Raw genomic sequence first — 12,297 nt, 5'->3', positions numbered from 1 at the left:
GATCGGATGAACACGTGGATCACGATACAGGACGACGACGACGATGAGTCCAGAATGATCTGTTGCCCATAGGAATTAATAGCCGAGAAGGCCATCAAGGATACATGGTACATGGTACGAATGCCCTTACATGTATGTTTTTCTGTGTGTGCAGAAAAAGGATTCGTGAGGACCCTATGTTGGATCCCAGCGTTGGAAGTATGGAGCCGATGTTGATGATATGTTGATGACATGGTGGTTACAGAAACGCACACAGGCGTGAAAAGTATCGCGTAATCATATTTAAGGTCTACATGTTTAAGGTCGCCTCGATGATCCAGAAGAAAGGCGCTACACCTGGTTGTTAGAATGGGCGCGGCCAGTCCTGGGAACGCAATCGGGCTAGATCTCAGGTATACGAAGTGGACCCGGCCCGTCTTGGAACACCTAGGATGAAGTCGGCTGACACCGGGTATCAGTTCAGAACGACACGCGGTCGCAGCCGATCTCGGAATATAGCCGAGAGGAAGATGGATTATGATCATGAGATACACTTATAAGAAGATGGGAACCGAATGAACCATCAAGGGTCGTTCGGAAGGAACCATGGCAGTGATACGACAGGTCTCGGACGGATTCGGTAACCTGCATCGGCCAATCGACTGAAACTTCCGTCGCACTACAATCATCACGTCACCGTGCAAATAAGAAACTATTATTTATAGTATCGATAGTTTCCTTGGATTAGAAATGACAATTGCGTTTGTGCAAGTAGCAAGTTCGAGGGCGGACTCATAGTCAGGTTGGACGTATATGACACTACGATACGAGGGTTAAGCTAATTTATATTTTTTTAAACTGTTTTACTTAAATATGAATTCTGTGAAGTGTCTTCTTGTATCACAAATGGTTTCCTTATTTCTTATTTTTACATTCGGTGCGCATTCACAGCAGAGCGATCGAAGATTAGGTAATTTGTAGAAAGTAATCGTTAATAAATTTTGAGTTTTGGAACAAGCGTAGAATAAAATGTTTAATATGTTAAAAACAAAAATTACTAAACAAAATAGAAAGAGGCCTGGATATTCGTAAGAATGTGAACAATTTCTGTTACGTCGGGCGACACTCAACCTAGACCAGGCCACACACCGCGGGCAAGATGGCAATCAGATGTCCGCACATCCTTACTACGTACCTTCAATAGTCATAAGTTCAGACCGAACAAATATCCTTTTTTTTATCACTTTTTAACGACTATTGTCTACTACGGCTTGACAAGGGAAAGTTAGTTTTTCTCACGTACGATACTTCCTACTAGCAACTTTCTATCGAGGGCGACTAAGACCTTCCTAATCCACCAACCTTCGTTTATCCAATCAGAAGCAATGTATACTGCCCTCACTTTCCTGACCAAAAATGTCATGAACAAATCCGATGAGCCCGTGCGCTAGACACACCCATCGCTAGCTTTCCTCCGACACAGCATCGTCACCCAACTTTACTTCTCCTGCGACATCAGGAGGGTCAAGTCAACTACTTGTCCTACACCGCTAGGAAAGTCAACTACTTCTTCTACACCGTTAGAAGGGTCAACTTACAACGTCGAAGTATAACGTCTAAATCTAACGTCTATTAAGTATCTTCTAATGTTACGTCAACTAACATACTAAATTTAACTATAAAAGCCTTGCTCTATTGTGCATCTATCTTATCTTCGTGCGACAAAGTGTCATCTAAGAATTATATCTACTCAACAGTGTAACTTAAGTGTTGGAAATAAAAACCTTATAACTCTGTGAACCACAGTGTTATACTAACTGAATCACCCCTACTATCTTAACGGAAATCAGGGAATCGATCAACTCGTGGTATCGATTATTATAATCGTAACGGGAATTTACGATTCCCGTTGACGTCTCTCCTCGCGATTGCGTCTCCCCGCGATTGGTCGAACATACACTTACAGCTCAATAAGCCGGAAAACTACTATATAATAGTAGGCGACCTTAACGCAAAACATACAAGCTGGAAAAACAAAATAAACAACACGAGAGACAACTTCATTAGAAACTGGCTAGACAATAAAAGCATTCACTTCAAAACAAACTTATACAGCTCCAAGTTACCCTCTTACCCAAAAGGAGGCTCATACCTGGACATATGCCTAGCAGATGCGCGACTAAAATTTCAAAACCTACGTCCAAATAGCACTCTCAAAACCTTAGCCTATGACAGTGACCATAGCGTCCTAGTATTTCACATAAAAAAGAATACATCGGACCTTCTAACACTCGAAACACAGACCGAGGCACCCAGGTGCAATTACAAAAAGACCGATTGGAAAAAATTCCAAAACATACTCGAACAGAACTGCGACCTAAAGATCTACAACAACGCCAATCTAACTAACAGACAAATCGACTCATTCATAGACGAAATAGAAAAACATACACAAATCGCTCTCCAAAAATCCGTGCCAAACATAAAACAAAAAAATTCATGCGAGCCCTATATCAACAATAAAATAAAAGAACTACAACGAGACAAAAGCTACATACTCTCCAAAATAAACAATATAAAATACGACTATTTTTACGACGAAAGAGAAGTATTAGAATTCCTAAAGTACTTGCTATACAAAATAAAAGCACAACTGAAACAAGAATTCGCAAACTCTATAAACCATTACTGAACAAACAAAATAAAAAACATCTCCAAAAATGACTCAGCCAACATGTTCCCACAAATAAATCAAATCTTCAGACCAAAAGGACAAAACCCCATCCCACCTCTCAAATTGCCTCCAGAAAAAGCCTCCCTCATCCAAGAAGCAGGTATAATGATACACAACACCAACAAAGACACCAAGGATAACTTCATAATAACTAAAACAACAGAAAAACTAGACATTATCGGCACCCACTTTTCCCAAACACACACACAAAACGAACACATGGGCCGAGAGCAACTAAACAGAATTATCATCGCCGAAACAAACGAACTCAAAAATGAAATGGAACAAGACATAACGCTAAACAAAACAGTCTGCACATTCTCAAACGAAAACACCGCAGATAACCCCAAACAACCAGAACCAGAAATAAACTACTTCACAAATTACAATCAAATAAACAAAATCTTCTCCAAACTAAACAACAAAAAATCCTCCGGCTTCGACGGCATCCCAAACATTTTACTCAAGCGCCTACCGAACAAAATAAAATGGTACTACACAGTACTCTTCAACAATGCACTAAACAACTCATATTTCCCCAGAAAATGGAAAAAAGCCAAATTGATAGCTGTTACAAAAAAAAAAAAATAAAGACGGCTCATCACCCGCAAACCTACGACCTATAAGTCTCCTCCCCAACATAAGCAAAGTATTTGAAATAATCATAAACAACCCCCTCACCTCCTTCTGCTCAAAAAATGACATAATCCCAGAAAATCAATTTGGCTTCCGACACAAACACTCCACAATTCACGCAATAAACAAACTTACGTCGGACATCTGCTGGGCGTTAAACGCAAAACAACGAGTAGCCGCCTGCTTAATAGACCTCGAAAAAGCTTTCGACACAGTCTGGATCCGAGGTCTCATATACAAATTGATCAAGAAAAACTTTCCAAAATACCTAATTAAAATAGTCTGGGACATGATCACAAGCAGAACATTCGTAATGACCGAAGGTTCACATACATCAAGCAAAGAATTCTCCATAAAAAACGGTCTACAACAAGGTGCAGTAAATTCTTCGTTACTTTTCAGTATTTACAATAGTGACTTACTAAATCTCTTTAATCTCAATACGTCCACCCATAAAAACTCCATAGGCTTCGCAGATGACCTAATCATCTACGTAACAGGCCGCAAAACCACAATAATAAAAACGGAACTCCAAGAAATTTTTGAAAAAATTAACGATTACTACCACACATGGAAACTAAAAATCAACACAAGCAAATGCGAAACTATACTGTTTAGACCCAAGTCAAGTGAAATCTGCCCGATGGAAACTAAAAATCAACACAAGCAAATGCGAAACTATACTGTTTAGACCCAAGTCAAGTGAAATCTGCCCGATGGAACTGGCAGTTTTTCGCGAATGTACCTTTATATACATTGAAAGAAATTGTTCAAAATGAGTTTTACTATATATTCAAAAATCATCAGATTTGGAAATTAGTTAACGTTTCTAACGTAGTTTTGCCCAACGAATTAATTGCGAAAGTAGTGGACGAATAAATAATTAATATTATTTTACGAAATACAATAATCATTACTTCACGCAAGCGTTGCCGTTCGTCACGCGATGACCGGATTAAATACACTATCCTAAACTCAAACTCAATGCATTAATGATATTGTAGCACAACAATACGGTTAAGGTGCTTTCGAGTCTTTAAAAGTAATTTAAGGAGACGTAATATTCACATAGCGGAGGTCTTGTTTTACAAACAAAAAAAAAAAAAATTGCAAGAAAGAGCCATCGATTTGTAATTTCATGTCGGATCTTCTAAAACTTACATCGCCGATGGAATGTACGCGGCATTTTATAGACACAGGAAAAGGAAGTTCTTTTAAGTATTCTGCATAATAAAAAACAAACGTTGAAACAGAAAGTGTGTAACAAATATTTTGTGCATAATTTGTCTCTATAATTTTGTGTTACATACCACAACTTTGGCGATAATTATTGTAACAAACAATTTCAGTTATGATTTCAAAATTTCAAAATTTCGAGTGACTCGTGCTTGCAACAAATAACTTATTGATATTATCAAATTAAGTATAAACGAATAATTACTTTCCTGGAAATTGTTGCGTTAAAGTCAATCATACGGAAATTATAATTGTTAAGGACCATAATTGTTAAGAAACAGTAATGTTTTGAAGCTACCATGATTGAAATTTCATTCCATATAACTTTTGTTTTAATATTACTGTCCTGTAATAATACCATCACAATATTATCATTCATAATTACTGCAAGCAATAATTTTTCGATTCTTCACTAAAACATTTAATTCTTCTTGCTTACCTTTATTAATTTTTTTAATTCGAAAAGAAATGTTACAGTCTACTTATAATAACATGTAAGGGTCATAACAGCTATGATTTTAAATGAATAATAACAAGAAGCATATTTACGATACAAAATTAATTGCAAGAATCTTCGTTAAACCTTCGTGAAGAAATTTAAGTTACGCTAAGATTGTATTTTAACACTGTATAACCAGAATTATGATGGCTTATGAGAACAAAAAATTATGATTTAACACGTTACTGTAGGCTTCCGATACTAATATTTAATATGCAGTTAGGTTTAACAAACATACAGTTCACGAAAGTATTTAGCATAGAATATTAAATATTTATCATAGAAAGCGTCTATTGTGTGTGTAATACAAAACAATTTAACATTTTATTAACAATGCAATAAGACACACCACAATCATAATTATATTGATAAAATGCAGAAGGTATCTGAAATCATGTGTATACAGAAGTTACAAAATATTTATAATATCATACATATCGCAAAAATCATAAAAGTATTTGAACAATTAATCATTCATTACGTTACTTGTAAGTTATAATGAGTGAAATTAGTAAAGTCATCATGAACATTAATTATATGTTTAAGGCCATTATTGCTTTATGCTAATTTTTTATTAAATGTTTGTTTGGAATAAAAGTGGTGCAGTCTCTATATACATTTTCAGATTGGTTTCACATCTTACCAATATCATTACAATAATCGTATCTTAGTGTAATATAAAGAAATTTCGAAAAGTATCGTATAAAATACACAGTACATTTATAAAAATTTTTTATGTTAAGTGTTTAAATATTTCTGTGATGCTAATATCGTCGAATACTGTAGATATGTATGTATGCATAAATGATGTTACTTTTAAATCACATATAGAGGTTCAGACTAATTTAATGAAACAAACTATTACTAAAGATACATTGAAGTCTTATAAGGAAAAATAATTCAACTTATCCGTTAAATAATCTGAAGAGAATATTTAAATTATTAATATACACGAATTTGCGTAAAATACTAAAACATCGACAGAATTTAATCTCTTCTATTCAAATACCTAAATGTTCCATTATACATACATACATTAATACTTAACACGTATTTACAAAATCATGAAAAAACATTTAATATTTGTTTCATAAATTTTAGATATAGGTCGTTTTTCGTGGTTTACGTTTAACCATAGCGACAAAGCGATTATTTTCGTATAAGTAAAATGCTTTCGAATAATCGAACAATGTTTTGAAATATTTCCACGCGTGAGGATGGAGTCCTCGCTTCGACAATTTTAATTGCTCCATTGGACAACGCACGGATATTACAATTATTTATGTAACACTAATCCGCTTCGTTTTATTGTTACGCGGTATTCCTTTTTAGCCAATCTTGAATCGTAATGTGATTGGCTTCCACCCATCGTATGTTCGCTTCAGCTTGTTCTATCGATTGTTGCATTGACCTCGTTGCACTTCCAAACTCCCCCACGTGTTCATTAGTAAATTCCAGCAGCTAAATATCAAGAAATATATTTATTAGAATATGCTTATTTTTAAGAAATTAAATTGATGAACATAAGAATACTTCATTATTAAATCTTTCTGCAATACACTATGCAATATAACATTCCAGCAAACTAACGAGACAAAACTATTGTGTAAGAAAATGTGAAGTTTGAACGTCTTGAAGGGCCGCTTGGCCTTCGTCACCCTCAGCTGTGAAAACAGAAAGCGTCTGGTGGGTCGCTAAAACATTTTGTGACTGCGATGTCTAATATATTCTTTGTACAATCGTCGACGTGCACGAACGTCGAAATAAAGCTACGCGAGTTCGCGTACTAATATTTGTTAGTTTTATGAGATTTTCTATTAGTATATATAGAACACAATATTCAGCTGAACATGATAATATTTTTATGAGCTTGAAGTACTTAATTTTTATTTAGAAAAAGCCATTAAATATCAAATAAACTATTAAATAAGGTAAAAAAGAAACATTTACGACAAAATGAAATAGCAAAATAAAAGTGGGGAAGATCAGAGTAAATAATACAATTCTTAGTTTTCGGTTTTTATAGCTGTTATTCACGAATTATCTTCTTTTAGTTTAATGATAATTCGAGGGGAAATTTTCGAATTAAGCATTTATTTATAATTGTAAATATTACAAAACGAATTCATTAATTAAAATAAATATTATCGTAATGTATCAAACCCTTTGTATTAAATCAAGGCTGAAGGAGAACTTAATCCTAATACATGTTTGTTAGCGATAAAGCATTTTCGTGACGATAGCCCACTGCTATTTAGCGTTATCGTAATTAATGATTGGGCTCAGGACTCAATAACGATCACGGAAGGGTGTTTGAGTAAATGTCTGGAATGACGATAGCCAACGACACGAGATCGCGGAGTTATGAGATGTTGATGGTGTTTAGAGTTTTAAAAGATTTGTGAAATAGTATGCCAGCAAAATGGCAAGCGAATTGACATTGCATTCCTAAGAAATAGAGACTTTGTGCAAAGGATTTCGAGTCGGGAATACTGTGATGCCTTTTGATAAGCGGACTGTGAGGAAGTGTTCGAAGGAACAGAAGTATGAGGATCTTCGTGAATAATTTAAGACGCTCACTTTTGCAATCATGAGACTACTTTAGAGAACAGGATTTTAACACTTAAAACGATCCCTTTCAATATTCGTCGCAGTATTTTTAATTTTCTATGTCTATTATAGCTTCGATAGCCGAGTGCGTCATGAACGCGGCATTTCCCGCCGAGGGCTTCGAGCGCTTCGAGCGCACAGAAGGCAGAAAATACCTTGCGAGCAAGAATGCTGATTGGCAATATTTTGCATTCGGTGAAAACCAATCAACGTGCGTTTTTCGGGATCTCTGTTTCGAGTCTTGTTGGATGCTCGGACGAGTTCAACATCATGAATATCAAAGAATCAGTCTCGTGTAATCGTTCAAAACGATTAGTTCAGCCTCGTCAGTGTCTTTTAATCGTTAACATTTTTCCCACCAGATGTGGAGTAAGAATAGTTTATTCTCTCAAGTTTCAAAGAGGAGAGTCTCACACAATCTCCCTTCTATGATAATATCTTCCCCTCCGGACATGGAACAAAGAATCGTTTCAATCTCTCAGCATTTGGAGAGGACAGTTCTATCTGTATTTGCTGACTCATCAACATCTCCAAATATTTATGGACTCGACTTCAAGCGTTCGTGGAGACAGAATCATTCCAGCAATCGTAACGATCACTTGATAGTCTTCCCAGCTGCCTTTCCTCACTCGTCAGTGCCTCCAATCATTCATAGAGTTCCATCAGTCGAAACGATCAGTTGACAGTCCAGTGCGAGATTTTCAACCGCAAACAATATCTCCAAGCACTCATGGAAGGAAGTAATCGGAGAAAAATCAATGAATAGTTGCGTGCGGGTCTTTCGATTGCAAGCGGCATCGATACGCATTCACGGACGAGTATATCATTAACCATTCGTAACGTTCAGCTGTACATCGCGTCCCAACAGTCACTTCATATCGCATAATTATCCGCTTTCATGAATCTCGTCTCAGCAGTCGGGGACAATTCAAAACCTGCTCATCATTCGGAGTATAATCTTTGGCGTCGTTGATCGCTGTAACTACCATGCAATCAATACTCTTCCTCGTGAGTCAATTACCAAGATTAATTCGGCGGGTAACAAGTTACAGAGCAATGACATCAATATCGGACACGTGCGCATATAACTCGCGCACGTAACTCGCACACGAAACATATTGATGTCAAAGCGTGACCAATGTGGTATGCAATAGCACAAATATTAATGGTATTAAATATTAATGAAAGGCAATACATGTTATCATTTGTGTGATGGATAATTCCACTTCTTGGGTAATTATTTAGAGGTTTGATCACATTTTTGAACATGTCATTAGGAGCACGATTCTGAACAACTTTACATATATATATACATGATAAATGTATTTATTACACCTGCACTGTTGGGCCCTAGTTTCCAAAATATATGTAGAAGGCTGCTGGTTACTACCACAGTGTATTCTTCTTACGATTGTGCGTCCGTAACAGCGTACATGTTATTTAGTATTGGTTAGTAACAGCGAGAATTGGATTGAATGTTATCAATGCATCGGGAAAGGATCTGGGAAAACTTTTTTAACCCGGCCACTGCGAGGTGACCGGCAACGTTTACATATAATAGTAACAATTACTCTGTTTCATAAAATAATATCAATTATTCATTCAAACAAACACTCTACGATAGAGCAAATTTACAGGCTCGTCAACGAAATTTTACTAGCAATAGGAAAGAAACAATACTGTACAGCCCTCTTCATGGACATTGAGAAAGCATTTGATAAAGTGAACCATGAAAGCCACTTACAAACAATCAAAGAACATTTCCCGGAACAAATCTACCACTTACTCAAATCATACCCCAGCAATAGAACCTTTGGAGTAAAAATAAAGGACACATAATCTGAAGTTAAAGACATCAATGCAGGGGTACCGCAAGGAAGTGTCTTAGGGCTAATATTATACGCACTATACACAGCCAATATATCAACAACTACCAATAGCAAAATACTGACATTCGTGGACGATGTGACTATACTAGTCAGGCACATTAATCCAGAAACAGCAGTTACATAATAATGTGACAGGAGCATATCACAAAAATAGAAAAATGGCTGCAAGATAAACAAATAAAAGCAAACCCCAGTAAATGCAACCATATTACATTTAAACTACAAAAATGGAAACCGCTAAATATTCAATTGAATGGCAAGCATTTAACACAAACAAAGTAAGTTAAATACCTAGGACTCCACTTAGACTCATAACTTAGGTGGAAGCAACATATTAAATCAATTATAGACAAAGTACGGATAAAAAGAAGACAGATGTAGTGGCTAACTACTCGAAATTCTAAACTCAGCATAGAAAATAAACTAAAAATCTACAAAACGATAATAAGACCAATTTGGATGTATGGAATACCGCTATGAGGGACAGCAGCAATGAGCCACATAAATAGAATCGTTACAATCGAAGATACTGAGAACAATAGTCAATGCCCCATGGTATGTCAGAAACGAGGATATACGCAAAGACTTAAAAATACCAACGGTCAAAAAAGAAATCGGCAGGTACGCAGAAAAATATATGGAAAGATCGGCAACATATTCAAACCTGCTGGCTGCTGAAATGTACAAAACCTATATAAAAAGAAGACTAAGAAGAAAACACCCCACTGATCTTACTAAAGGAATAAAATAGTCAAACTCGAAGATGGGTATACCGCTGAGGGTAGCCATCCACATGTTATTTAGTAATTAAGTTAGAAAAATTTATCAAATGTCCAGCTGGACAAATTGTAAAGTACAAATTAAATAATAAAAAAAAAATTATTCATTCACCTATTATTTCTACAAATTAACTTCTATTATTTTATCCATTTTAAGTATTGTCGACTGTCACATGATGGCCCGACTGGAATATTTATCCTAAACTCAAACCCAATATATTGATGATTATTCATTTTTAATTGAACCATAACTGATATTTTTTACAATCTCGCACATGCAGTTATGCATAAAGCTTCATCCCAGATCGCCTCACTCTCGTTTATCTACATAAACTGAAGTTAGGTGTTAGGTTTCGATCGGATCATTCTACTTAGTCACTGGCAACTAATATAAATGTCATGGATGCACTATTGCAAGCAGACCTCACCGTAGTGGCATCGATAGATTTTTGCGAATATTTTAGAAACAATAGTAGATTGACAGTTATATGTAAATAAAATGTTATTCAAAATGTTAAGCTTTGCAACATATTCGAAAATCATAGAAACCAGAGGAAACGTACCCGTTCTACAGTTTCTTCTACAATTAAACTATGATCAACTTGTGTTGGGTTTGAGTAACTTTTTTCAATCCGGCTGCCACGAAGAGAAGGGCAACGCTTGCGTAAAATAATAATATGTTGATTACGAAAATAATAGCGCATTGAATAAAAAATAATAACGGAGATCTGTACTGAAATAAAATTTTCGATAAAATTTCATAGAGTCATGCATGTGCAGTTGTAAACGAAATTTTGGTAGGAGCTGTTTGTTTACATTAGTAAAGTATAATATAAAGGTAAAGAGATCGATAGCTGATGAATGTAGACAGATTATAAAGCGGCAAACATGCAGGCTAAACTTGTTTTGTGTCACAGATATACACAGGTAGATATACACAATAGAGGATTGAATAGGCTAGTAACGACAGTTTTTCGCGAATATCTCGAAACTAGAGCTAAGTGGTGGTTACATGTATAGTAAAAAGTTAGCCAGAATCATGCCCTCGACAACATATTCAAAAATCATCGAAGTCGATAATAAGAGCAAATTTCTAAATTGTTACCATTTTTTGTTTATTACGTTACTTATACTTCTATCTTTAAAGTAGAAGATATTAAAATTGCATATAGTTGTGTATGATCCTACTTCTAGGTTCCGCTTTAATTATTGGGACAACGACTAATATGCCCTATAATACCTTGATCGAAAGCTTCAATGTCAAGAATTACGATGAATGTGGACGGAAGTATAGTAAACTCATAGTTTTTGAAATATGTACATATTATAAAAAATATATTAGTACTATTACATTGCACTCTCCTATACATACATATACATATATAACTGTAAAGTTTTTTTTCTATTTATTTATTTAAATTTTACAATTTGTCCAGTAGCACATTTGGTAAAATGTTATATCTTGGTGTTGTAATAATATAACATGTGGGTGGTTACCCCCAGCGGGGTACCATCTTCGTGTTTGTTAGGTTATGTCCTTTGTGAGATCTGTTGGGTGTTTCCTTTTTAGTCTTCTTTCTATGTTTGATGTGTTGATCGTTTCCGCTGCCAGCCGGTTCGGGTGCGTTGCTATTCTTTCTCTGTACCTTCTTGCGTATCTGCTAATCTCCTCCTTGACCGTTGGTATTCCAAGGTCTTTCCGTATATCTTCGTTTCTGACGTACCATGGTGCGTTTACTATTGTTCTGAGGATTTTTAGCTTGGATTATCTCTATTTTGCTTATATGGCTCATTGCTGCTGTTCCCCATAGTGGTATTCCGTACGTCCAGACTGGTTTTATGATCGTTTTGTATATTTTTAATTTGTTTTTTATGCTTAGTTTGGATTTTCGATTTGTTAACCATTGCATTTGTCTCCTTGCTGTCTGTATTTTG

At 35.6% G+C, this 12,297-nt stretch overlaps 1 protein-coding gene across 2 annotated transcripts in view; it reads right to left on the bottom strand.

Moving 5' to 3' along the window:
* Positions 1-4,593: 4,593 nt before the first annotated feature.
* Positions 4,594-12,297, bottom strand: part of superdeath (Suppressor of ER stress-induced death) — a 48,381-nt gene continuing 40,677 nt past the window's right edge. For both annotated transcript variants that reach the window (XM_069131779.1, XM_069131769.1), the window contains one exon: positions 4,594-6,545. In XM_069131779.1, the coding sequence (XP_068987880.1) occupies positions 6,396-6,545 (150 nt within the window). In that variant the 3' untranslated portion in view covers positions 4,594-6,395. The remainder of the gene's footprint in view (positions 6,546-12,297) is intronic.

Source organism: Bombus flavifrons, chromosome 1 (assembly GCF_040668555.2).
Source record: "Bombus flavifrons isolate JBK064 chromosome 1, iyBomFlav1_principal, whole genome shotgun sequence".
In the NCBI taxonomy this organism is placed as follows: Eukaryota; Metazoa; Arthropoda; class Insecta; order Hymenoptera; family Apidae; genus Bombus; species Bombus flavifrons.
Note: the sequence above shows the minus strand (reverse complement) of the source record. Positions and strands in the feature narration are given on the sequence as shown.